At 59.8% G+C, this 25,646-nt stretch overlaps 1 protein-coding gene across 1 annotated transcript; it reads right to left on the bottom strand.

The window, feature by feature from the left end:
- Positions 1 to 1,258: 1,258 nt before the first annotated feature.
- On the bottom strand, positions 1,259 to 25,393 carry GRID2IP (Grid2 interacting protein). The gene is made up of 22 exons (XM_058815706.1): positions 25,359 to 25,393; positions 21,847 to 22,098; positions 19,625 to 19,710; positions 18,831 to 18,900; positions 17,591 to 17,685; positions 16,333 to 16,516; positions 15,681 to 15,835; positions 14,723 to 14,734; positions 14,127 to 14,225; positions 12,662 to 12,756; positions 11,946 to 12,066; positions 11,030 to 11,340; positions 9,816 to 10,229; positions 8,762 to 8,849; positions 7,773 to 7,850; positions 6,768 to 6,964; positions 5,710 to 5,865; positions 5,184 to 5,270; positions 4,637 to 4,766; positions 2,759 to 2,877; positions 1,809 to 1,973; positions 1,259 to 1,330 (listed from the first exon to the last, which is right to left on the bottom strand). Exons 1-22 carry the CDS (start codon positions 25,391 to 25,393, stop codon positions 1,259 to 1,261), a joined length of 3,021 nt encoding a protein of 1,006 aa, XP_058671689.1.
- Between the last annotated feature and the right edge of the window lie 253 nt (positions 25,394 to 25,646).

Here is a 25,646-nt window from a genome sequence, read left to right as displayed (position 1 = left end):
CACGGTGAGAGGTGGGTGTGCACACTGGGATGTTGCTCTGCACATCTGGAGGTGGGTGTGCTCACCAAGAGATGGGTGTGCACGCTGGAAGGTGGCCATGGACACTCCTGGAGCTCCCTGGGATATCCCCCATGAAACCTGCTCCTGCCGCAAAGGGGCTCCCAGGATCGTGGAACCTTTTATGTTGCGAGAGCCCTCCCAGGCCATCCAGCGCAGCTGCTCCCCCTGCTCTGCCAAAGCCACCCCTCACCCAAGCACTGTCCCCGGGTGCCACACGCACAGACAGACAGACTGACAGCTGGTTTATCAGCTTTTGCACCCCTCCAGGGGGATGCCCTGCTCCCCCCTGCCCCTGCCGTGCCCGGAGCAGCACCTGGGGCTGCAGAGCCCTCCTGCTCCCGTTCAGGCTCCCGGGCATTCTGTGCTTTCCAAGAGCCACGGAACTGCTCGGGGCTGCCTGCTGGCGAGTTCCAACAACCTCGTGCTGATGGTGTTGCTCTCTTGGGAGGGTTTCAAGGCCTGTCAGCCTCTGGCACAGCTTTGTGCAGAGCTGAGGGCCAGGAAGGAGCCGTGAGCTGGAAGGATCAGACCGGATCCATCCTCGGGACCTCGGGGATGTGCCAGGAGGGTCCTGCAGGGTCCTGCTGCTCCCCACTGCCACTGGCTGCCAGGGGAGGGGACTGGAGCTTCTGGGCCACCTCCGGTGCTCTCTGCTCTGCTGTTCCCCCCTGTGCTCTGCCCCGGGGCAGAGGGGCTTGGAGAGGGGCTGGACAGGGCTCAGCAGCATCCCCAGAGGAGCTGGGGGTGCCCTCCCTGCTGCTCATCCCCCTGCTCCCTTCCCTGCTGGGCTGCCCGGGGGCTCTGTGGCTCTCCCCCAGCCCAGGGCTGAGCCCCCAGGCTCGGGCAGTGCCCATGGGGGTGTGGGGAGGGTCTCCAGTCACAGGAGCAGTCACAGAGTTTGGGGAACGTGGTTCAGTGGGGTTTTACCAGATGGACACAAACCCCGGGCTCGGGGATCTATGGAGGTGGAGGGTGCTGAGGAAGCTCTGTGAGGACCAGCGCAGGGCTTGTCTTTGTGTCACCCTCACTGCGTCACCCTGTGTCACCTTCGGTGCCTCCTCAGTGCCTGCCTCGGCCCCTCTGCCGGTGACCCTGCTGGCTGGGAGCAGGAGGCAGCAGCGTATTTACACCAGGCTGGACAGGAGCAAATTGCACTTTGTTGGCAAGGAGCTGTTGCACCTCAGGTGGCTGCAGGCGGTCACCAGGCCAGGGGAGAGCTCATCCTGGGGCTGCGCTGGCTTTCGCCCACCTGCACGTCACTGAGAGCCCGCTGTGGGACACAAAGGGCACAGCTCAGGGTGGGCAGGCCCTGGCACAGGTGCCCAGAGCGGCTGGGGCTGCCCCTGCATCCCTGGCAGTGCCCAGGCCAGGCTGGACAGGGCTGGGAGCAGCCTGGGATGGTGGGAGGTGTCCCTGCCATGGGAACATGGGGTGATCTTTAGGGTCCCTTCCACCCCAAACCATTCCAGCATGAACAGGAACAGAGGGTGATCTTTAGGGTTCCTTCCAATCCAAACCATTCCAGTATGAACAACCACATCACTCTCCCCTGGGGCTTGGGGCCTCCCTCAGTGTCCCACCCTGGCCAGCTGATTTTTGTGTCAGAAAAATTGCACCTCATCAGCATCAGAAAAGTTGCTTCTCACTCAGGCACAGCTGCTCACAAAACCCCATCCCAGTCACACACAATAACACACCTCACTGACACCCACAGGACATCCCTGCTGCCTTGGAAAGCTTCAACTCACCTCAAACTTGCTCATGAATTCCGCAAAAATGCCAAAGAAGGCTTCGGAGGTTGTCATTTTTGAGTCCTCCCCGAAGAAGGACAGCACCTTGCTGAACTCCTCCATGGCCTTGTGCTGCAGGTCATCCAGGGAGCGCATGGCGGGCTGGGCACTCTCCAGGAAGGACTGCAGGGCTTGGCTTAAGGGCAAAGAGCTGCTCCACGGCGCTGGCAGGGGTCCCAGCCCCTTATCACATAGCTGGGTCCCAACCCCTTATCAATCTCTTATCAGATAGCTGGGTCCCATCCCCCCTTATCAATCTCTTATCAGATAGCTGGGTCCCATCCCCCCTTATCAATCTCTTATCAGATGGCTGGGTCCAATCTCTTATCACATGGCTGGTCCCAGCCCAGCTGGCAGCAGGGAGATGCTGACAGGCACACGTGGAGGTGCTGGCTGTCCCTGTCAGCACAGCTCCCAAGGACAGATGTCCCAGCACGTTCCTGGGGCTGTGCCACACAGGGACACCCCAAACCTGCTCTCCAGGCTGGCTGAGAGCAGGGACAGCTCCCAGCAGCGCCAGGCACAGCCCCAGGCAGTGTCGGGGTCCCTGGGGGCACCAGGCACAGCCCCAGGCAGTGTCGGGGTCCCTGGGGGCACCAGGCACAGCCCCAGGCAGTATCAGGGTCCCTGGGGGCACCAGGCACAGCCCCAGGCAGTATCAGGGTCCCTGGGGGCACCAGGCACAGCCCCAGGCAGTATCAGGGTCTCTGGGGGCACCAGGCACAGCCCCAGGCAGTATCAGGGTCCCTGGGGGCACCAGGCACAGCCCCAGGCAGTGTTGGGGTCCCTGGGGGCACCAGGCACAGCCCCAGGCAGTATCAGGGTCTCTGGGGGCACCAGGCACAGCCCAGGCAGTATCGGGGTCCCTGGGGGCACTCAGAGCCGGCTCCCCTCTCACAGAAGGATACGCTCATGACAATGGCAAACCTGTCCTCGGCGGTGGCGGGCATGCTGTGACACGCCTTCTGGATGTCACTCACCGTGCTGTGCAGGTCCTTCAGGTCGGCTGTCAGGGTCCTCTGGTTCACTGCAGGGGACAGCGGGGTCAGCAGGGTGGGACACGCAGGGTGGGACATGCAGGGCTGGCTCTGCTCCCACAGGTGGGGTGAGGTGATGAGCCTGGGCCAGGGGCAGTTGTCACCCTGATTTTTTAAGTTTTTCTCAGCCTTCTGATGTTGACATTCTTGTAAGGAACTTTCTCACACGCTTTGTGTAAATAATTCATTGTTTTGCATTATTTTATGGAGGAGGAGTGTCACAGACATCTTTTATGAAAAATCCTTTCTTTAGGGTTTTTCCTCCTGAGAAGCTGAGAGGGCTCAGGAACAAAATGTAAACAATGATTATCTGCTGCTGTGGAATGCAACAGGTGCATCTGGGATTGGTCTCATGGGGTTGTTTCTAATTAATGGCCAATCACAGTCAGCTGGCTTGGGCAGAGAGCCGAGCCACAAACCTTTGTTATCATTCCTTCCTTCTTCTATTCTTAGCCAGCCTTCTGATGAAATCCTTTCTTCTATTCTTTTAGCATAGTTTTAATGTAATATAAATCATAAAATAAAAAATCAAGCCTTCTGAACCATGGAGTCAGAGCCTTGTCTCTTCCCTCATCCTCAGACCCGTGTGAACACGGTCACAGAGGAGGAATTTGATGGGCTGCTGGTTTGTCCAGTGTCACTGGGGACGTGGCACTGTCACCCTCCAACCCACTGTCACTCTAGGAAATCTATAAATGTTGGAGTCAGAAATTAAATGTTCCCTTTTTTCACCTTGAGAGCAGCAGCGTGCACTCGTGTTCCTTCATGTGCTATAGTGACAGTCAGTCTGTCTGTCCACACTGCTCTGTGCCCATGTCCTGCTGTCCAGGCTGGGTGGACAGAGAGACAGACAGTCCTGCTGGGACCAGCGGATCACCAGGAGCTCTCAGTGCTCACACCCAGAGCAGCCAGGAGAGCCCAGACATGGCAAGGAGCATGCAGGACTGGTGGTGATGGACATCCAGGAGGGACACAGGACACCAGGACAGGGGGACACAGTGCCAGGAGTGGGCAGCTGGGAGTGATGGAAGGGTTATTTAAGAGTTAGGCCAGACACAAATTCCAGCTGGGAAAGCTCCAGGTACAGACCTTCCTCCGGTGGAAATTCACAGCTCCAGGCTGGAGTTTGCTCCTTTATTTATGCACTGTAGCACTAATTCCCAAGGGAATTGCTCACAAACAGCAGGGGATGCTGGGCAAGGGGAATGCAGCTCGTGCTTTGCAGGGATTCAATGCATCATTTAAGATCACAGACTGTGGAATCATTTAGGCTGGGGAAGCCCTCCAGGGTCATCCAGTCCAGCTGTTTCCCCAGCTCTGCCAAAGCCACCACTGACCCAAGCATTGTCCCCAAGTGCCACGTCCACAGGGCTGTTAAACCCTCTCAGGGATGGGCACCCCTGCCCTGGGCAGCTGTGCCAGGGCTGGGCAGCGTTTCCAGGAAGGAATTTTCCCTTAAATCCCACCCTGAGCCCAGCCTGAGGCCGTTCCCTGTGCTCCTGCCCCTGTTCCCTGGAGCAGAGCTTTGTCCAGGGGCAGCAGTGTGGGGTGGGTGGGTGACACCTCACTGTCACTGTCACTGTCAGCTCAGCCCTTCCCAAGGCTCTCTTGCTGCTCAGGACCTTTCCTGATGTGCCCAGGCTCCATCCTGCCCCAGCCAGGCTGTGCAGCTCCCGGCCGAGCCCAGGCTCACACCCAGCCCAGGGGCAGTGCAGGGACACCCGGGCTTGCAGCTCCTCTCTCCTTTACCTTTGGCAGCGAGCGGCACCGTGGGAAGGTCCTTGGCAAAGCCCAGGAGCTCTGGGAAGTGTTGGCTGAGGGATTTGGCGAGGATGTGCAGGAAGGTGGATTTCCCATCCACTGTCTTGGTGGTGTTCAGCTGCAGCAAAGCAGAACAAGTGAGGATCCCACCTGAGGGCTCACACACACCGGGGTGGGCTGCTCCTCGTGCTGGGGCTAAGGGTTAAACTGCACATTTAATGTTCACACACAGTTAATGTTCACAGATTCGTGCTGGAGATGCCCCTCCTGCAGGGCAGGGCTGTCCCCTGTCACCAGCCCTCAGGTGTCCCCCTGCAGCCCCTATGGGGTGAGCACCTCTCCCACCCACACCTGGCCCTAGGTGTGCAGGATTCCCAGCAGACTGTCAGCAGAGCCTCTCTGAAGTCCCCCCTGTGGGTCAATGCAGCCCCTGCACCCTCCCAAAGGCTCCCAGGGTCCCTATGAGAGCAGCTCTGTGGGCACAGGGAGCCCCCAGCTCGGTGTGCCCTGCCCCAGAGTGAGCTGCTCTCCTCACCTCGGTGAGGAAGTTGATTTTAAAGCCTGTGGTTTTGCTGGTCTTGGGCTGCCCGTTGTTCAGGTAGTTCCCCATGGCCAGCACGAACTGCAAAGAGGAGAGCAGGGCATGAGGGGCTGGTCAGCTCCTGGCCCTGGGTCCTTCCAGCTCCTGGCACTCTGAATCTCTGTTCCCCACCCATTAATGTGCAGACCAACCCTGTCCCCATGGATTTAAGGAACTGGAGGGGGGGTCACTGGCCAGGAGCTACTGAGGAGTTTCATCCCTCCTCTGCAAATGTCTCTGAGGACACAGCAACCTCATTTGTCCCACCTGCTTCTTTTTTTAAAGCAAACCCAAATGAATTAACAGCAATTTGGGACAGCTCATCTGAGGAGGGCCATGCAGGACCTGCAGTGGGATTTGTTGTCTCTCTGCCAGGCTCAGCCCATCCCAGGACCCCAAAAACGCCTCCTCAGGGGGAGTGCAGTGTGGGGGTGCACAGGGACCAGTGGTGGCTGTCCCAAGGAGAAGGGACCGCTCTGACCTCCAGGATCTTTGCCAGCTTCTTGCTGCTCTTCAGCTCCAGGGAGGCCTTGCAGATGCACTCGTAGCTGGCCTTGATCTCCTCGGTCTTCTCCTGCAGGGTGGTCTTGAAGTGCAGGCTGCGCAGGCGGATCTTGTACTCGGGCACCGACAGCATCTGGGCAACAGGGCAGGGTCACCTTCTGCAGGGCAGTGCCACCATCTGCAGTGCAGGGTCACCATCTGCAGGGCCACCTTCTGCAGGGTCACCTTCTGCAGGGCAGTGCCACCATCTGCAGTGCCACAGCCCCTCTGCACAGGACCTCTGCTGCCCTGGGCATGGAGCAGGACTTACAGGTGGCACAGGGCAGGTGTGCTGCCATGGGATGGGCACTTCCACACCAACACCCACAGGTGACTTTGTCAATGGAAGATAAATCAGAGCTGGGCAAAGCCACTGTCACCAGGGAGCAAACGTGTTGGTGGCGCTGCAGCTCTGAACCAGCCCCTGCGAGCTGCCAGACCCCTCAGGCATCAACTGGGCATCACTCCCATGGTCCCAGTGCCACCAGCCCCAGGTGTGAGTGTGCTGCTGGCAGGGACAGGCACACACAGCCCCAGGTGTGAGTGTGCTGCTGGCAGGGACAGGCACACACGGCATCACCCAGGTGTGAATGCCCTGCTGGCAGGGACAGGTACACACAGCATCACCCAGGTGTGAATGCCCTGCTGGCAGGACAGGCACACACAGCCCCAGGTGTGAATGCCCTGCTGGCAGGACAGGCACACACAGCATCACCCAGGTGTGAATGCCCTGCTGGCAGGACAGGCACACACAGCCCCAGGTGTGAATGCCCTGCTGGCAGGACAGGCACACACAGCCCCAGGTGTGAATGCCCTGCTGGCAGGACAGGGCACACACAGCCCCAGGTGTGAATGCCCTGCTGGCAGGACAGGCACACACAGCATCACCCAGGTGTGAATGCCCTGCTGGCAGGACAGGCACACACAGCATCACCCAGGTGTGAATGCCCTGCTGGCAGGGACAGGCACACTCAGCCCCCTCCCAGAGCACGGTACCTGCAGCACGAACTGGTCGGGCTCGCTGAGCTTGCCAGGACTCTCCTTGTAGCTCTGGAAGCGCTGCACCTCCTCCCCGTCCGGGGCGTAGAGCAGCAGCTGCTTGATGTGGGAGGGCTCCAGGCGATCCGTCTCCATCGTCATCAGGATCTGCCGCAGCTCCGCGTGCGACAGCTTCAGGTGCGCGATCAGGATGGCTGGGGGGAGGCACGGCTCTGTCACTGTCATTGTCACTGTCACTGTCACTGGGGGGAGCAGGGGACACCGGGGTGTGGCAGGGCTGGGGACACACTGCCCGGCAGGACAGGGGGACACTGCCCCATAGGACAGGGGGACACACTGCCCGGCAGGACAGGGGGACACTGCCCCATAGGACAGGGGGACACACTGCCCGGCAGGAATAGGGACAGGAGCGGGTCACCAACCTCCCCACGGAGTGAGACCCGTGCAGGTGCCCAGGCAGGAACAGCCCTGGCACAGGGAGGGTTTTCCCCTCCCTTGGGACCCTGCAGGGGCTGCGTGGGGACCCAGGGGTGGCTCTGGTCCTGCAGCCCCCCAGGGCACAGCGTGCACCTCACCCACAGCCCCTGGGACCAGCCCTGCTCCCACAGCCCCAGAGCCAGGGGGATCCTGGGCAGGGTCCCACTGAGCCCTCCCACCCTCCTCCCCACCAGAAACACATCCTGGAGAGGCAGCACCACCCCTACACTGCCCTGCTTCCCTATAGGGGTCCCCAGGACCACCAGGCACATCCCATCCCCATCCTTGCCCAAAAGTTCCATCCTTGCCCCCAAAGTTCCCTCCTTGCCCTGCCCAGGCTGAGCACGGCCTGGGACAGCTCTGGGCTGCAGGAAGAGTCCCAGTCCATCCTGGGCTGCAGGAAGAGTCCAGTCAGTCCATCCCAGCTGAGCTGTGCCCGTGGGATTGAGCTCATGGTTTTCCCCTTTACCTTTCCAGCTCTCTACATCCCACCTGTGGGCCCCTTTTGGGGGTACCTTCACTTACATGTGTTGTAGGCCTTTTTGTGGGACAAAATTTCAACCACGTCTTTCTTTTTAAAGTTTTCAGGCATGAGAGTTGGCTCTGGAAGAGAAACTGAAAGATTTAATTGTGGGTAAGGACAGGCTCAGGCGGCTCCAGCGGGAAGAACACTGTCCTGCAAACATGAGACCACGAATGAGAGAGAGGAGGACGGATGCTTTGCACACAGCAATGGCTCCAGGAATCCTTGAATTCTGCAATTCAAAGATCTCCCCAATGGAGTGCTCAGCTGGAGCTGAAAAAGGCAAAAGGAGAGGTGAAACACACAGAAAATCCCAGACTGCTCAGAAACATCCTACAAACAGTGTGCCCTGAGATGAGCCCCATTGCATCCCAGTGCCAGCTGGGCATCTTGGCCCCTGCAGGACAGCTCAGACATCCCACTGGCTTCACTGGAATGCCTCCCACAGGGTCACCACCACTCCACAGCCCAGCCTGGACCCCGCTCTGGGCTTGTGGCACCCAGAAACTGCTCTGGGTGAGGATCCAGTGGGGCTGTGAGTGATGGGATCTGCACAGGCACAGAGCTCCAGAGCCATCAGCACAGCTCTGGGGACATCCACTGATTATCTGCATAAGCAGTGAAGTGCTGCTGGAGGTGATTTCCTTGGACACAGGAATGTTTTCATGGCTTTTGCAGCATTTCCAGAGCTCTCAGGCACTGGACCTGCAGTTGGTGAAAGCCTCAAGCTGGGTTTCAGTGCCCAATGAAATGTGGAGAGAAAATAGATCATGGCAGCAGGGATAATTAAGGGAGATAATGAAACCATCTCCACCTTAATGATCCACTGTGCCACAGCCACAAAATCCTGAGGATGAACAAATTCATGGCATGGGTGATGTCACAGACTGGCCTTGCCCTGCTGCCCATCCAGCCCCAGCTCCTCCCAGTCCCTCCCAGCTGGAAATGGTCTCTGCTGGCCCCAGGAGCCGTTCTGGGGCTCAGTACTTACTCGTGGGCTTCTGAGTGCCAAAGTGCAGCTCCAGGTCGAGGTATTTGACCATGTCACTGAGCTTGTCGTAATCAGAGTCCTCCCCGAGCTGTGGGAGGAGGAATAGGGGCTGTGCTGGGACGGGGACAGCCCCTCAGTGCCACCTGTGCTGGCACCTTCCCTGTCCCCACACTGAGCTCCTGTTCCCAGCACGGGCTGGTATCACCTTCTGTGACCGGAGGCTCTGCCCTGCAGATTCGCTCAGCTCCTGACACAGCTGGAATCCTACAGAGCACCTCTGGCCTCATTGCTCCTTGCACATGAGCCCCTCACTGGAGGATAAACTGGGAATCACAGGAGATTCGGGGATTGTTCTGCACAGAGAAATCACTGTGAGGAAGGATATTCCTCTCCGGAGTGCTGGGGAGAGGAACCTGCAGGGTTCAGTGCCTGCGGGACTGGAAGGTGATCCCACAGCTCCCCTCTGGCTGCTCAGGGCACAGGGAATGTGGCATGTCCTGACCACCGGGAGACAGCAGAGGCTGGGAGTGAAACCCCGGCAAGGGATGGGATCCAGCTCAGAGTTCTGCACCCTTTCGTGGCCACCATGCCAAAGGGTGGTCCTGTCTTGTGTCACCCCTCAGCTCTGCTGTTTCTCCACTGTTCTGCCCTGTCTGGGGCTCTCCCATCACTGCTCCACCCATCCTCATCCTTTCACACTGAAACCCCTCCCAAACAGCTGCAGAACACATCTGGAGGCAACCCCTGAGGGCAGGGAAGTGCTGCCCAGGATGCTGCAGACACAATCAGCGCCTCCGAGGCTTTCCAAGGGCTCTGCCCAGCCCAGCAGTTTGTTCCAAACAGCTGAAGGATGCACGGGAGCCCTGCAGAGCCTCAGCACAGGTCACTGCTCCCTGGAGCACATCTGGGACCCCCTGTACCTCCCCTCGTGCCCTCTTGTTCCAAACAGCTGAAGGATGCACGGGAGCCCCGCAGAGCCCCAGCCAGGTCACTGCTCCCCAGAACACATCTGGGACCCCCTGTACGTCCCCTCCTCCCCTCTCCCGGGCCATACCTGTCCCCAGATGGTGCCCTCCGAGTTCTCCACCTGCTCCCAGCGCAGCCTCTTGACGCTCATGTGGTTGGAGTCGCTGCGGCGGTGCAGCAGCCCGCGGTGCAGGGCGGGGGCGCAGGGCACGGGCGGCGGCGGCGGCGGCGGCGGCGGCGGCGGCACCGGGTGCAGGTGGCTCACCAGGGACTTGGGGACGGGGGCCACGCTGCCCTTGGGGGGCTCGGCCTTGGCGGGGCCGCCCTGGGGGTCGTGGAACGGCAGGGGGGGCGGCGGGGGCGGGGGGCTGAGCGGAGGCGGGGGGATGTGGTCCGAGAGCGTGGAGTAGGTCAGGGAGCTGCCCTCGTCGCTGCTGCTGATGTACTCGCTGCTGCTGACATCGTTGGTGACGTAGCTGCCCTGGTCATCCTGGAAACTCATCTGGGGAGCACAGGGCAGAGGGTGAGGGTGGCATCTTGTCCTCCATCCACCATCCTCCCTGATTCTCGTCCTCCATCTACATCCTCCATCCTTCTCATCCTTCACCCACCATCCTCCATGACCCTCATTCTCCATCCACCATCCTCCTCATCCTCCATGATCCTCATCCTCCATCCACATCCTCCATCCTCATCGTCCTCCACCCACCATACTCTATCCTTCTTGTCCGCCATCCACCATCCTCCATACTTGTCATCCTCCATCCTCCTTGTCCTGCACCATCTTCCATGTTCTTCACCCACATCCTCCATGCTCCTTGTCCTCCATCCTCCTCATCCTCCACCCACATCCTCCATGCTCCTTGTCCTCCATCCTCCTCATCCTCCACCCGCATCCTCCATCCATCCATCCATCCATCCATCCATCCATCCATCCATCCATCCCTCCATCCATCGTTCTCATCCTCCTCATCCATCCATCCATCCATCCATCCATCCCTCCATCCATCCATCCATCCATCCATCCATCCATCCATCCATCCATCCCTCCGTCCATCGTTCTCATCCTCCTCATCCATCCATCCATCCATCCATCCATCCATCCATCCATCCATCCATCCATCCCTCCATCCATCCATCCATCCATCCATCCATCCATCCATCCCTCCCTCCCTCCATCCCCACCACCCCGCTGTGTCCAGCCCCTCGTGCCACCTGCGGAGCCCAGGACGTGTCCCCTGACCCCTCACATGGCCATCTCTGTACCCAAGGCGCCTAAACCAGAGCCGGTGGCCCTCTCACCTCCTCGTAGTCGTTCTCGGGGGTGAGGAACTCATCCACGATGGTGACGCGGTGGCCCAGCTGCTCGCTGAGCGCGTCCAGGAAGCGGTCGGTGTCGCGGCTGCGCGGGGGCCGCGAGAAGGTGAACAGCTTCTTGCGTCGCGACAGCGGCGAGCGCGGCCGGCGCGTGGGCGACGGGGCCGGGCTGCTGTCCAGGCTCACGTAGGGGTTGGACTCGGTGCTGCAGGGCGAGGCCACGCTGCTGTGCAGCCGGTAGTAGCACGGCTGGCTCGCCAGCTCGCTCGGCCACGCCAGCCCCGGCTTGCGGCCACCTGCGGGACAGAGCGTCGGGAGCTGTGCGTGGGGGTCCTGCAGCCCCCGGTGTGACCGTGCTCACAGCGGTGTCAGGGTGAGCGGAGAGGTGAGGAGCTGACTCCGTGGTTCAGAAGGCTTGATTTGTTATTTTATTATATATATTACATTAAAACTATACTAAAAGAATAGAAGAAAGGATTTTCTCAGAAGGCTGGCTAAGCTAAGAATAGAATAGGAAGGAATGATAATGAAGGCTCTGTCTCAGACTCTCTGTCCGAGCCAGCTGAGCTCTTTTTGTATAGATAATATATATTTTAATATAATAGAGAATAGAATAGAATAGAATAGAAATCATAATATAATAAACCAGCCTTCTGAAACTTAGAGTCAAATTCTCATCCCACTCAGAGTGCCTGAAAATTCCACACTGCAGAGCCAGCCCTGCGGGTTCCCTCACCCACAGAACCATGGCTGCTGCCTTGTGAGATGGCACCAAGGGGACACTGCCCTGTGCAGTGGCACCAAGGGGACACTGCCCTGTGCGATGGCACCAAGGGGACACTGCCTTGTCCACACCCGCCAGGCCAGCACCCCCACGGTCCCCTGAGGTCCCCAGAGGTACCTGCAGCAGCCTGTGGCAGCTCAGGGGCAGGGGGGGATGTCCTGTGCAGGGCAGCGTTGCCCACCTTGCCGCCAAAGCCCCCGATCAGGCGGTTCTCCAGCTCCGCGTACACAGCTGACATCTGGGGGAGGACACAGAGCTGCTGCCATGGCCAGGCCTGAGGAGCCCCAGAGAGCTGCCCCAGTGACCTGCCATGCCCTGGGGGCAGGACAGTCCCCACAGACCCGGCTGCCCAGAGCTGTGGCTGCCCCTGCATCCCTGGCAGTGCCCAGGCCAGGTTGGAGAGGGATTGGGGCACCCTGGGACAGTGGACGGTGTCCCTGCCATGGCAGGGGTGGCACTGGGTGGGCTTTGAGGTCCTTCCAACCCAAATGTTTCTGGGACTCTCTGGCCCACCAGTACCCATCTCCCACTCTCTAAAGGGGGGCTTCACCCCAGCCCTGTCTGAGCCCCCCAAGAGCCTCTCACTGATGAGGCTGTAGGGGGACACTGGCAGACATCAGCCTCATTAAGGGTGACTAATTGCCCGGGGATGTGACCTCAGGGAGGGGCAGGGACACCCTCAGCCCCTGCAGGTGTTCACCCACACACACACCATTCCCTTTTCCTGCTGCCCTGTGCTCACAGCAAAGGAGCCAGGAACCTTCCTGTGCCCACACCACCCCACAGAGGCGGGCAGAGCCCCACAGAGGTGCCCCCTGCCCCATCAATCACACCATTTTGGGGTTGGGTGTCTCCGGGAGGGACGTGCCATCTCCAGCCTGTCTCTCTCCAGGGATCAGGCGCACGGGGACCTCCACGGTGTCACTGCCTGCAGAGGGAGAGACAGAATCACTGCTCTGTGTGTGCCCCAGCCCCACAGCCCTGACCCACACGGGGCCCTGTGTGCTGCTGGGAGCCACAGTGACCCCCCTGCCCCAGCTCCTGGCTCTGGGGGTCCAAGGAAGCAGTGCAGGGTGGGTTTGGGGTCAGCAGACAGCTCCAAGCTGCTCTGTCCTTCCCTCAGGGCAGCTGAGGACAGGGCTGCTCCCACAGCTGGCCAACATCTGCCCAGCCACGGCTCCCCTGCAGCACACACAGCTGTTGGCTGCTCTCCAGGCTCTAATCCCCTCCAGAAGAGCTCCTCAGAGCCAGGGCAGAGGATCCTCCTCCCCTGGGAAGTGTCTCAGAGCCCCTGACAGCTAAGGGACACCACAAGGCCAGGAGGTCCTCAGGGAGGTCAGGGGCAGGTCAAGGTCAGGAGCACAGCTCAGGGCCCTTTGGCATCAGCCAGGGGAGATGGGACAGGCAGGGCTGTGTGCCCTGAAGGGAGGCAGGGCTGGGGCCTCAAATGGCGTTTCTGAGAGTCTCAAAGGGGCCCTGAACCATGATCTCCTTCCTCACATCATTCCACAAGTGTGGTTTGCCCTGTTAATTGGATGGACTCTGGGAATGTTCAGAGGGAAGCCATAAATTTTATCCCCAGAAGGGGTGGAGGGCCCAGACCAGCAGGAGCAGTTCACATCTGAGTAATGAAAGGGGTTGGAAATAACATTCAGCCTTTTGATCAAGTGGTCTCTTATTGAATTGGTCCTTTCATTATGGAATTGCTGTCCCTGGATGTGGCTCTCAGTGCTCTGGGCTGGGTGACAAGGTAGGGATCAGTCACAGGTTGGACTCAATGATCTTCCAACCTCAATGATTCTATCATTCTATAATTCTGTTATTCTGTTTCTGAAAACATGGATTCCCAACCAATACCTCACTGCTGGCTCTGCTCTGACCTCCCTCCACCTTTACCTCCATCTCTTTCCATCATTCTTGCTTAGGAATAGGTCGGGAATTTGTCTTGGGGCAGAGCAGAACACAGCAGGGACAGCCCCATGTCCCAGCACCAGTCACCCACCCTATCCCCTCCCTGGGACAGGGAATCAGCCCCCTCACCCACCCTATCCCCTCCCCGGGACAGGGAATCAGCCCCCTCACCCCCCTGCTGCCCCCTCCCCAGTGCAGGGAATCAGCCCCCTCACCCACCCTATCCCCTCCCCAGTGCAGGGAATCAGCCCCCTCACCCACCCTATCCCCTCCCCAGTGCAGGGAATCAGCCCCCTCACCCACCCTATCCCCTCCCCAGTGCAGGGAATCAGCCCCCTCACCCGCCCTATCCCCTCCCCAGTGCAGGGAATCAGCCCCCTCACCCACCTGCTGCCCCCTCCTCGGGCCGGGGGGTCCTGAGGCTGCCCCGGCACAGGGAGGCGCCTCGGATGGAGCTGCGGTACCGATCCTCAGCCTCTGCCTCGGCTGTGAGGAAACACCTCTGTGAGGCACAGCCAGAGCCACAGCTCCCACTGCTGCTCCTCACCCCGCACAGGCACCCCCAGAGCCCCCCAGAGCCCCCCAGGGTCCCCCATGGAACCCACATTCCCAGGTGGCTGCTGGCTCCGTCCCTGGAGCTGAGCAGGTTCAGGTGCTCCTGCCAGCGCAGGGCAGGGATGGATGCTCAGGGATGGGACATCCAGTCCCTTTTTCTATCCAATCCCTTTTGCCATCCACCAGCTCATGGCCCACGTGGAAATGCAGCCCTGAGCTGGGCTGGTCCCAGTAAACCCTTCCTGCCCCCAAGGAAGGGTTTACTGGGATGCTGTGGAAGGAACACATGGCCCATGCACTGTCCATGTGCAGCTCAGGGAGGCTCACAGGATGGAGGGATCCATCCCTGAGGTACCCAGCGCCGGGACAGGGGAGATCACCCAGTTTGGAGCCCAGGGGAAGGACCAGCCCAAACCCAGAGATCTCACCTGGCCACGGTGCTGCAGGGCACAGACACAGAACAGACCAGAACAATGAAAAATGCTCATGCCCAGAGACTGCCCCGTTCACCTGAGACACTGAGAGGAGCCAGGGACCGGCCTGGGGCTGGGGACAGCAGCCTTGGACAGGGAGAGCTGCCCCTGTGCCTGGGACAGGGACAGCTGCTCCTGTCCCTCCCCTGGCTGGGGACTCCTGCTCTGCATCCCTGGAATGCAGCTGTGAACTGCACACCGATTACAGGACATGAATTCCTGGGGATCCACAGCCCGTGGCTGAGCTGCGATCCTGCACACACAGAGCAGAGGGGGCTCAGTGCAAACCCAGCGAGCAGATCCAGGGTGCACAGAGCACATGGAGCACAGCATCCCATGCACAACAGGCAGGATTTGCACCAGGACTTGGGGCTGTTCTGTTTCCTGCTAAAGTCACTGTGTTCCTCCAAAACAACACTTCTTTTACCTTTGCTGGGTCTAAAATTAACACATCTGTGTGAGCAGCTGAGAACAGCAAAACTGGAAGCAATTAAGAGTGCACACACACAGATTAGGACATTTCACTTCAAACCTGCTCTCCTGAGTCCACCACTGGCTTTGTGCTGCCACACAACCAGGTGAGGGTGATGCTGAGGGGGACCAGGGGATCACCAACTGCCTCTGTGTCTTCTTGGGAGAGCAGCACCACCTCTTCCAAGCAGGGATGTTCCTGTGGCATCCCAAGGGATGCTGTGTCACCTTTATTTAACCTCTCTGATCTGAATGCTGCCCTTGCACCAGCTGTCCTGGACTTGCTCATCTCTAACACCTGAGCAGCTTCCAAAAGCCCCCAGAGTCACCCTCTGAGGTGCCATCTCTCCTCTCCATCCAAAACTGCACCAGCACAAGGGTCTGAGCTCCAGCACCATCAGGACACGGCGTGTCCATCCTGGAGCACGGGGCTGCCTCTCACCTGCCAAGGCCTTGCACCCCAGAAACCTGTCCAGCTTTTGCTGGCAGTGCTCCTGCTCCTCATAGCTCAGCAGCTGGTAGATAAACTGCCAGAGGACTTGCTTGGCTGGGGTGTCCAGCACCGGGTACACATCCACAATGAGAGTGTCAATGGTCCTGCAAAACAGGAGAGGGCAGTGACAGTGTCAATGTTCCTGGAAACAGGAGGGTGGCAGCTCCTGGGGCCAAAGGCTCCATCTGATTTTGGTGTGTACATTAGGGAAAAGGGCTCTTGGGAGCAGCTGAGCACCCCATCCCATGAGGATAGAACAGCCTGCAACAGGACGAAACGGTGCCCTGGCACAGGTGCCCAGAGCAGCTGTGGCTGCCCCTGCATCCCTGGCAGTGCCCAAGGCCAGGCTGGACAGGGCTGGGAGCACCCTGGGACAGTGAAGGTGTCCCTGCCATGGCAGGGGTGGCACTGGGTGGGCTTTAAGGTCCCTTCCGACCCAAATATTCCATCATTCCATGGTTCTGTGACAGCCTCTCACAAAGCACTGCTGGGAGACCAAGCAAGGGCAGGAAAGGAGGTCGCTGCCCCAGGTGTGCCCTGCCTGACAGTGACCCTGGCAGTGCCCCGTGCCAGGGCAGGGGTCCCAGCTGGCAGGAGTTACCGGTGGTGGAAGAAGCCCTCCAGGGCCTTGCAGACGCTGAAACGCTCGGGGGGGGTCAGCAGGTGCTCCAGCTGCTGCGTGAACGTCCTTCCCTGGATCTTGATGCTAGAGGGGAGAATCTCTGCCACCCACTGCAGGGAGGTGAGGGCCGAGGAGCTGCTCGGGGACTCAGCAGAGTCAGAGTCTGCAAAATAAATATTCCATCTTTCCAAAGAAATATTCCATCTTTCCTTGGCTTCCCTCGAGGCCAGTGGAGCACTTTGAGGGCCACTGGCTGCGTGCTTCGGAGTAGGTCAGGCTGGAGGGGGTTTGGAGCAGCCTGCTCTGGTGGAAGGTATGAGGGGTGAAATGAGAGCATCTTTAAGGTCCCTTGCAATCCAAACCATTCCAGGTGCTGGGGCTCTGTGCAGCAGGGAGCTGCTGGGGTTGGTGTGAGAGCACCTGCAAACGAGTTGGGGCATCCCAGGGCTCCTCAGGTGGGGCTGAGGGGAGCCCAGTGCTGCTCCAGAGGGAAGAGCCAGGCCTGGCTCCCAGCTCTGGGCATTTGGGAGCAGCACAGGGACCCTCCAGCCTCCTCAGCAGGATGACAATCCTGCACAGCTCAGCCCCGAGCACAGGTTGGTGCACAAACACCACCCTGCCCTGCCGCAGCACGCTGGGCTCTCACCAGGCACTGATCCTGCATTGGGATGACAATCCTGCACAGCTCAGCCCCGAGCACAGGGTTGGGTTACTGCAGACAAGGACAGCACACACATTGCAGGAAGGACACTGCAAGGGACACCAGGGACAGCCACACAGCAGGATGAGCCCTCCTGGAGAGCAGCCAAGCCTGGGATCCAGCCTGATCCCAGCGTGCAAGGGTCACGTGCCTGGGCAGAGGAGCATCCCCAGGCAGTGTGTTAAACCTGCCCAGCCCAAGGAGTTGCCCAGCACTGTTAAACCTGCCCAGCCCATGGAGGTGCCCAGCATTGTTATACCTGCCCAGTCCATGGAGGTGCCCAGCACTGTTAAACCTGCCCAGCCCAAGGAGGTGCCCAGCACTGTTAAACCTGCTCTGCCCATGGAGGTGCCCAGCATTGTTATACCTGCCCAGGCCAAGGAGGTGCCCAGCAGTGTTATACCTGCCCAGCCCATGGAGGTGCCCAGCATTGTTATACCTGCCCAGCCCAGGAGGTGCCCAGCCATTCCCTCCTGCCCAGGAGCCGGGCAGCTGGCTGGGCTGGCTGCTCTCCAGCCCCTCCCTCTGCACTCTTACCGTTGGAGAAGCTGACAATGCCCTCTTCCACCACCAAGGTGGGCATGGCCCCGCTGCCCTGCAGCATCGACACCACCTTGTCGTGGGAGCAGTTCCTGCAGCACAGAGAGCTTGGTCAGAGCTGCCCAGGGCAGCAGGGAGCACACACAGCTGGCAGCTCCTTCCTCTGTCTGGGAAAGCCTCCTGGTGCTGCTCAGAGCCCCTCTGTGATCCCCTGGATTCTCTCCACCTGTGCTGCCCCAAGGCAGAGCCTGGGTCCTGCCCCACGAGTGGGCACCAAGGAATAACCATGGCAATGCCTGTGCCCACCCTGAGGAGTGCCACGGCAGAGTTAAGCTGCACCCAGACCCAGAAAATGATTTTTCCTTTAAATAACACAGCACTGCAGGTCTGTCCTCGCCTGCCCTAATTCTGCGTGAGAAGAAAAGGCAAGGGGAACATGAAGCGTAATTTTGTAGGTGAGAAAATCTCGGGATGCCCTTGGAGAAGGGCATGGGCCAGGCTGGGACAATGCCTGCCAAAAGCAGGGCTCAGAGGACAATCCTCAGCCCGGTCTCCTTTTCCTGGCAGTGCTGCATCAGCCAAGAGTTCGCTGGATCAGCTGAAACGTGAGAACCCGAGCCCTGACAGAAGCAGCATCGCTTTAACCTTTAAATATTCATCACTCTCTCTTGTCCTGCAGCCTCCTCTCACCCTTTGCTCTTGGTTTTTATGCAGAAAGACACCCCCAAGGACACAGCACGGGTGAGGGGCACAAGTCCCTCTGGTCCCACTGCTTTGGTGCACAAACACACAGAATTAAATTCTAGGTACAAATGGGATTCCCACCTGACTTTAAGTTTATGACTTTACGTTTATGTTGTGGGAGTGACTCCTGTGCTGGATGGGGCTCTGCTGCTCTCCAAAGCAGAACCCCAGGTGTTTAACACCTACAGATTAACTCAGAGTGCCTGAAACTGGGGCCTGGGGTGGGCTGCAGTCAGAACCAGGCTGTATAACCTGTCCTGCACAGAGAACCCAGAGGAGGAGCAGGGCTGGAGAAAATGCTCCTTTAGAGCCAGGTGTTGTACAGCAGCACCAAAGGGGCTGTCCCCAGCTGTCCCCTCAGGGCAAACCACGGCAGCACACAGGGACAGGACCAGCAGCTCCCATTCCCCCTGCCCAAGGGTGACCCCAGAAAACACAAAACCAGGGTGTGCCCAGCCCCTGCCCAGCCCTGGGTGCCCTGCCCAGCTCGTACCTCATGTCCAGGCCGTTGAGGAACAGGATCCTGTCTCCAGCTTTGAGCGCAGCCTTCTCCGCCGGGCTCCCTGGCGGCACAAAGGGGCTCCAGCTGCAGCTCCCCTGCCTGGGATGGGGGTCCAGGGGCATCCCCAGGCAGGGCACCCCTGCACCTGGCTGGGCTGGGCGGGCTGGCACCCTTCACCCAGCTGGGTGCAGCACTGGTGGCATGTCAGGATGGTCACTGAACACATTTCCCTCTTCTCCCAACAAGGAGTGTGTGTCACTGACATATTTTCTGAAAAATCCTTTTGCCAGGGTCCTTTCTCCTGAGAAGCTGGGAAGCCTCAGCTCCTCCATGTTTTGCTGCTTTGGAATGTGATCTGGAGAATTGTTTACCCAGCATGTGAATTGTTTTTAATTAATGGCCAATCACGCCAGCTGTGTCAGACTGTCTGGTCAGTCACAAGATTTTATTATTCATTCCTTTCCAGCTTTCTGATGTCTCGTCTCTCTTTCTTTAGTACAGTTTTAATATATCATTTTCTTTTAATATAATATATATCATAAAATAATAAATCAGCCTTCTGAAACATGGAGTCAAGATTCTCATCTCTTTCCTTGTCCTGGGGACCACCACAGGAGTGGATAAAGCCAAACTAAATTGTACCAAAGGTGCTCATTATTCCACTGGAAAAACTCCATCACTGAGCCTTGGGAAAGTCCCTTTGGCTCTTTCCTAGCAAACAGCACTCCACATTTGGAGTTCAGAGCAGAGATGAGTCCCTGGTGCCCCAAATCTGGTGTTCCTACCTGGCAGGACGGACTCGATCCACACCGGGGCATGGCCGCGGAGGGTGAAGCCAAAGCTCCTGTTGCCTTTATAAACTCGCACGGTTCTGGGGTGAAAAAGGCAAACAGGATGTCAGAGTACAAGATCCAGCCCTTGTTTCCTTCCCCAGCCCCTCCACAACCCTGTTAGCCCAGGTTCTCCTGAGTGCCCAAGTCCCCAACGCTCCCAATGCCCCCTTTGATACCAAAGTGTCTTTCAAAGGTGGTTTCAAAATGCAATATGGGATAAATATATAGATTTAAAGAATAAATATATGTATAAGAGCTAACAATCATCTGGTTCCAACCCCCCATGACAGGAATTGGATGATCTTTAAGGGCTCTTCCAACCCAAACCAGCTTGTGATTCTTTATTACAGAGAATTAGAGAGACAATGTGCTTCAGGGAGCAAAGGTCTCCAAGGTTGATGAGAGAGGAATTAAATTCCTCCAGGAAATTTTGGACGGAGCATTAGGAAATCTCCCTGCTGGGAGGCAGATTGCAGCTGGGGGCTGTTCCTGCAGGGACCTGGGGGAAGGCAGCATTGCTGAGATCACTTCCAGCCAGCGGGATCCTGTGCTGGCAGGGAGGGACACTGGGCTGGGAGTGCATTTGGGACCAGCCACAGGGAAGATCAGCCTGGCAGGAAGGTGGCCAAGAGCCTGGATGCCCTGGATGCTCTCAGGCTGGCAGCAGGGTGGGCAGGAGCCTGGATCCCTGCTCTGCTGCTGGCTGGGTGGGGCAGGGTCTGCAGGAGCTCCCTGCCCTCGGGCACTGCAGTCTGGCCATCTGGGCACGGAGGGAAGTGGGTTAATCCCTGTGCTGTGGGACAATCCCTGTGCTGGGGATTGTGCTGCCTTCCTCCCACAGCACACAGACACCTGCTGGGGCAGGGCAGGGCCGGGCACCCACTCAAATCAAGGAATTCCAGGGTTGGAAAAGACCTTTCAGGTTATGGAACCCGCGTGCCAAGCCAGCACCACCCCGTGCTCAGCACTGCCCCATCTCCTCGAGTGCCATATTCACATTTCCCCAGCATTTCCAGGGTGGGGACTCCAGCCCCGCCCTGTGACAATGCCTGACAGCCCCTGTGTGAAGGAATTTCCCTGATATCCAAACTAAACCTGCCCTGCTGCAACTTGAGGCCATTTCCTCTCATCCTGTCACTCGTTACCTGGGGAAAGAGACCAACCCCAACCTGGCTCCATCCTCCTTCCAGCCTGCTCTGTGCCCTGAACCCTGCTGGCACAGCCAGGAATCCTGGCACAGCTGGGCACCCCAAATCCTGCTGGCACAACCAGGCATCCCAAATCCTGCTGGCACAGCTGGGTACCCCAAATCCTGCTGGCACAGCTGGGTGCCTCCAATCCCGCTGGCACAGCTGGGCACCCCAAATCCTGTTGGCACAGCTGGGCATCCTAATCTTGCTGGCACAGCCGGGCACTCCGGATCCTGCTGGCACACCCTGCATCCCAGCCAGCGAGGAGCAAACATCCCCTCTCAGCCTGCAGGTGCCACCCCAGCTGCTGACACAGCTCGTACAGCCAGCCCTGCCGAGCTGAGGGGACACAGAGCTGGGACAAGGGGCACAAAGCTGCCCAGCCTTCCAGAGGGAGAGATCCTCGTTCGCTATGGCCCCAGGGGATCTGCACACTGAGCGCCCTTCTCGCACTCCATCCTGCACTCCATCCATCCCGCACCCCATCCATCCCGCACTCCATCCATCCTGCTCCCCATCCATCCCGCACCCCATCCATCCCACACTCCATCCCGCACTCCATCCATCCTGCACTCCATCCATCCCGCACTCCATCCATCCTGCACTCCATCCTGCACTCCATCCATCCCGCACTCCATCCATCCCGCACTCCATCCTGCACTCCATCCATCCCGCACTCCATGCATCCCGCACTCCATCCATCCCACACTCCATCCATCCTGCTCCCCATCTATCCCGCACCCCATCCATCCCACACTCCATCCTGCACTCCATCCATCCTGCACTCCATCCATCCTGCTCCCCATCCATCCTGCACTCCATCCTGCACTCCATCCATCCCGCACTCCATCCATCCCGCACTCCATCCTGCACTCCATCCTGCACTCCATCCATCCCGCACTCCATCCTGCACTCCATCCTGCACTCCATCCATCCCGCACTCCATCCATCCCGCACTCCACCCCAAAGCCAGCAGGGCGGTACCTGCGGGCAGCCCCCGAGGCCACGTTGCTGCTGACGAGCGAGGAGGTTTTGCGGAGGCTCTTGCTGAGCTCCTCGTGGCTGCGGGGCACGGAGCTGGCGCGGGTGGACACGAGCAGCCGCTCCTGCTGGTCCTCGCTGCGGCTGCGGCGCAGGCGGTTGCCGTGCTCGCTGCGGGAGCGGCACAGCTTGCTGATGAGGCTCTGCGACACCACCTCATCAAAGCGCTGCCGGTGCTTCTTGGGGATGAAAATCCTGGGGAACGAGGCGAGGGAGGGGGGTGAGGAGCGGGGCACGGGCAGGTGGGCACAGAGCTGCGGGTGCGGGCAGGTGGGCACAGAGCTGGGGTTCAGGCAGGTGGGCACAGAGCTGGGGGTTCAGGCAGGTGGGCACAGAGCTGTGGGTCTGGGTGTCCCTGGGCACAGAGCTGGGGGTTCAGGCAGGTGGGCACAGAGCTGTGGGTCTGGGTGTCCCTGTGAGGGAAAGAGCTGAACTCCTCATGTGAGCCTGGCCTCAGTCCTCACAGAGCTGAGAATGATGGGGCTGGGGACACCGAGGGTGCTGGGGACACCAGGACCTGACTGACTGCTGCCACCTGCATCTCTTCTTTCCATGCAGAGCTCAGCTGGAGCAATGATGATGTTGGAACCTTCCCCCAGTCCCACTTCTGGTACCCCAAAGCGCTGCCCCCATCTCTTGTCCCAAACTCTGCTCTCCTGGGCTCCAGCCGTGAATATTCCCTCATTCCAGCTCCCTCCACAGCCAGGCAGAGCCTGGTGGCCCTTGGGAGATGACGGTGCTGCAGAGACGGGCACGGTGATGCCACAGGCAAGGGGACAGCCCTGGTACTCGCTCTGTTTGAGGTCACCTCCCCTCTGCCTGGTAGGAGCAGCCAGGTGCCCCTTGTGCCCCTGCAGGGATGCCCAGGACACTCAGAGGATGCTCAGGGAGTGCACAGCAGGATCCCAGGAGGGAGGAGGAGGAGGCACCGCTCCCACCTGGGCCCAGGTGAGCTCCATGACCCGGCAGACCCTTCACCTTCTCCTTCTGCCTCACAGCAGGCAGAGGCGACACCTGCTCACCTTCCCCTGCCTCCCCTCGCACGTTCAGGGCTTCTGGAGGAGCCGGCGCCTCCGAGTGTTTCTATAGCAACTCCTGCAGCTGCGGCTCGTTCGCACAGAACCATCCCGAGAGCTCCGGCAGCGCCGCTTCCTTGGCACCGCGGGGTGTGAGGGGAGCGGGGCCGGTGTGATCACAGTTCCAAGGGTGGTATCACAGCCCCGAGGGTGCTATCACAGCCCCGAGGGTGCTATCACAGCCCCAGGGGTGTCAGCACACCTCACCCCGGCTACCTGGGGACCACAGGTCCCACCTGAGCAGCAACTGGGCCAAACTGGTGCCACAGGAGCCGCTCAGAGGGGCAGCACCCAGGACACAGCCGGGGCTGGCAGGGCATCCCACAGGGCTCCCTCGGGCAGCTGCACCATGGGAACACAAAATCCTGGGTGGAGACAGGAGGAGAGGCTCCAAATCCCAAACCTACCGCGACCAGGACATCTCTGTTTCCCCCAGCCAAAGGCAAAGCTTGGAACAAGAGCTGGTACAGGAGACAGAGCGCGAGGCACCCAAAGCTGGCAGATGCTCACGCAGAGCATCTGGTGACAATTTAAAACAAGTAACAAAACACATTGGTGCGATTCCCAGGTGATTTGGGATTAAGCAGCAACTAGAGAAGAGTGACATTTTGCTAATAAATAGTTCAGCCTGTGGGACACAGGAGGATGTGAGTCCCCCAAGCTTCTGCTCCAGGCTGGGCACCCACCAGGGAGAAGTCCGGGTTCCTCACAGGCAAAATGAGCACAATCCCATTTAATTGGCCAAATTACATCTGCCCATTCCAGCAGAGCTGTCCCACTTTGCACCAGCCTCTGCTTCAGCCCTGGGCTGAGGAGCTCAGCCCCAGACCCAGCCCAGGACCCGGCCCTGGCACTGCCCCAGGACTGGCTCAGAGCTGGGGCACAGCAGGGCCCAGGCAGGAGAGACCCCACTCACTGCTACAAACAATCCCACCAGAGCAGGCAAAACCATTTCTGTGGCTGTTCCTCAATGCCCTGCCATCCCCCAGGGCAAACCTGCCTTTGGGCACTGCCATGGCACCAAGGAGCAGTGCCCAGCTGGGGTTTCCCTCTGCCAGCAAACCCCACTGGGATTCACAGGGCAGGGATGTGCCCACACTGTCTGTGGAGGTCAGGCAGGGCCAGGGTGCTACAGTGCTGGCTTTGTGCCTTCCTCTTCCTCCTCCTCCTCCTCCTCCTCTTCCTGGGGTGCTCCAGGTCAGCCCCAGCTCTGTTTCCTGTTGGACAGGGATGGGAAAGGCACCCCTATCCTGAGCCCTGTGCCCACTCCCATGCCCGGTGCCACTGAGGGCACCAGCCCTCCTCTGCAGCAGCTTTGCACTCACTTGGGTGAGCTCAGTCTGCTGGAACACATGGATGTGAATTCAGGGCATTTTCCAGGCCAGGAAAAGTCCCAGATGCTCTGGGCTGCTTCACCTTCACCCCACCCCCAGAGCAGCCTGGCCAGGATGGTGGCAGAGTGGCACTGTGCCCGTCCCCTGCCCTCAGCTCCTCAGGACTCCCCCTTTGGTATCTCTCAGCCCGTGCCACACTCCCGTCCCACAGCTGCCAGGTGGGTCACTGGGCACCCAGCCCTGGGCAGGCAGTCCTGTTCCTGCAGCCCACCCTGCTGGGAGCTGCCTGCCCATTCCAGCCAGCCCCTGTGCCTCACACACATGTCCTGCCACACGCATGCCCTGCCACACACACGTGTCCTGCGAGCCCCTGTGCCACACGCACGTGTCCTGCGAGGGACACCGACCTGTCCTGGCCAGCCCCTGTGCCTCACACACATGTCCTGCCACACGCATGCCCTGCCACACACACGTGTCCTGCGAGCCCCTGTGCCACACGCACGTGTCCTGCGAGGGACACCGACCTGTCCTGGCCAGCCCCTGTGCCACACACACATGTCCTGCCACACACAAACATCCTGCCAGCCCCTGTGCCACACACACCCGTGTCCTGCAGGGCACACCGAGCTGTTCCGGCCGGTCCCACCCCGCATGGCGGTGCTGGGGCTCAGCGGGACAGGACGTGACCCCGGGGACAGCAGAGGCGGCTCCAGCCTGTCCGGGACCGGTGAAGCTGCCACAAGTTTGCCCAGCCGGGGGAGCGAGGGGACACCGAGCCCCGCTCCATCCCACCGCAGCCCCTCATCCTCATCCTCATCCTCATCCCCCGGGCTGCCCTGCAGGGCTGGAGCCAGAGCAGCCCCACTGGGGCTCTGCCCGCCGCTCCCACCCCAATTCCCATCCCAGCATCGCCCGACCGCCCCAGCACCGGTGCCAGGGCTGTCCCGGGACACAGCGGGGTCCCCCAGCCCCCAGAGGCAGCCGAGCCACCCAGGGACACCCGTGGGGGCTCTGCGAGCGCCGCCAGCGGAGCGGGGACACGTACCGAAAATGCCGCGAGAAACTCCGGTCCTTTCCCATTTGTCGGGGTGCGGCGGCAACGAAAGGGAGACGCTTCAGATCCTCATGCAGCTGAGCCCCGGCTCACGCCCACGGTGCCAGCCGGCGCCGCCCCGCGTGTGGCACCCCCGCCGTGCCCGGGCACCGGCACCGGCACTGGCACCGGCCCCTCCGGCAGCTGCCAGCCCCCGGCGCGCCCCCAGCATCGGCCGAGAGCCCCCCTGGCCAGTGCCCGGCTCGGTCCTGCCTTCCCTCCTCGCCTCCTTCCCTCCCC

The sequence above is a fragment of the Ammospiza caudacuta genome, chromosome 17 (assembly GCF_027887145.1).
Source record: "Ammospiza caudacuta isolate bAmmCau1 chromosome 17, bAmmCau1.pri, whole genome shotgun sequence".
In the NCBI taxonomy this organism is placed as follows: Eukaryota; Metazoa; Chordata; class Aves; order Passeriformes; family Passerellidae; genus Ammospiza; species Ammospiza caudacuta.
Note: the sequence above shows the minus strand (reverse complement) of the source record. Positions and strands in the feature narration are given on the sequence as shown.

Bases quoted from the DNA above. Each gene is read 5' to 3' on its own strand.
- GRID2IP (XM_058815706.1), bottom strand. From the start codon at position 25,393: ATGGGAAAGGACCGGAGTTTCTCGCGGCATTTTCG. The intron at 8,850-9,815 runs GTATGGCCCGGG...CTCCTCCCACAG, and splicing joins AGGGCACCATCTGGGGACAG to CTCGGGGAGGACTCTGATTA. The intron at 1,974-2,758 runs GTATCCTTCTGT...CAAGCCCTGCAG, and splicing joins GGTTTGCCATTGTCATGAGC to TCCTTCCTGGAGAGTGCCCA.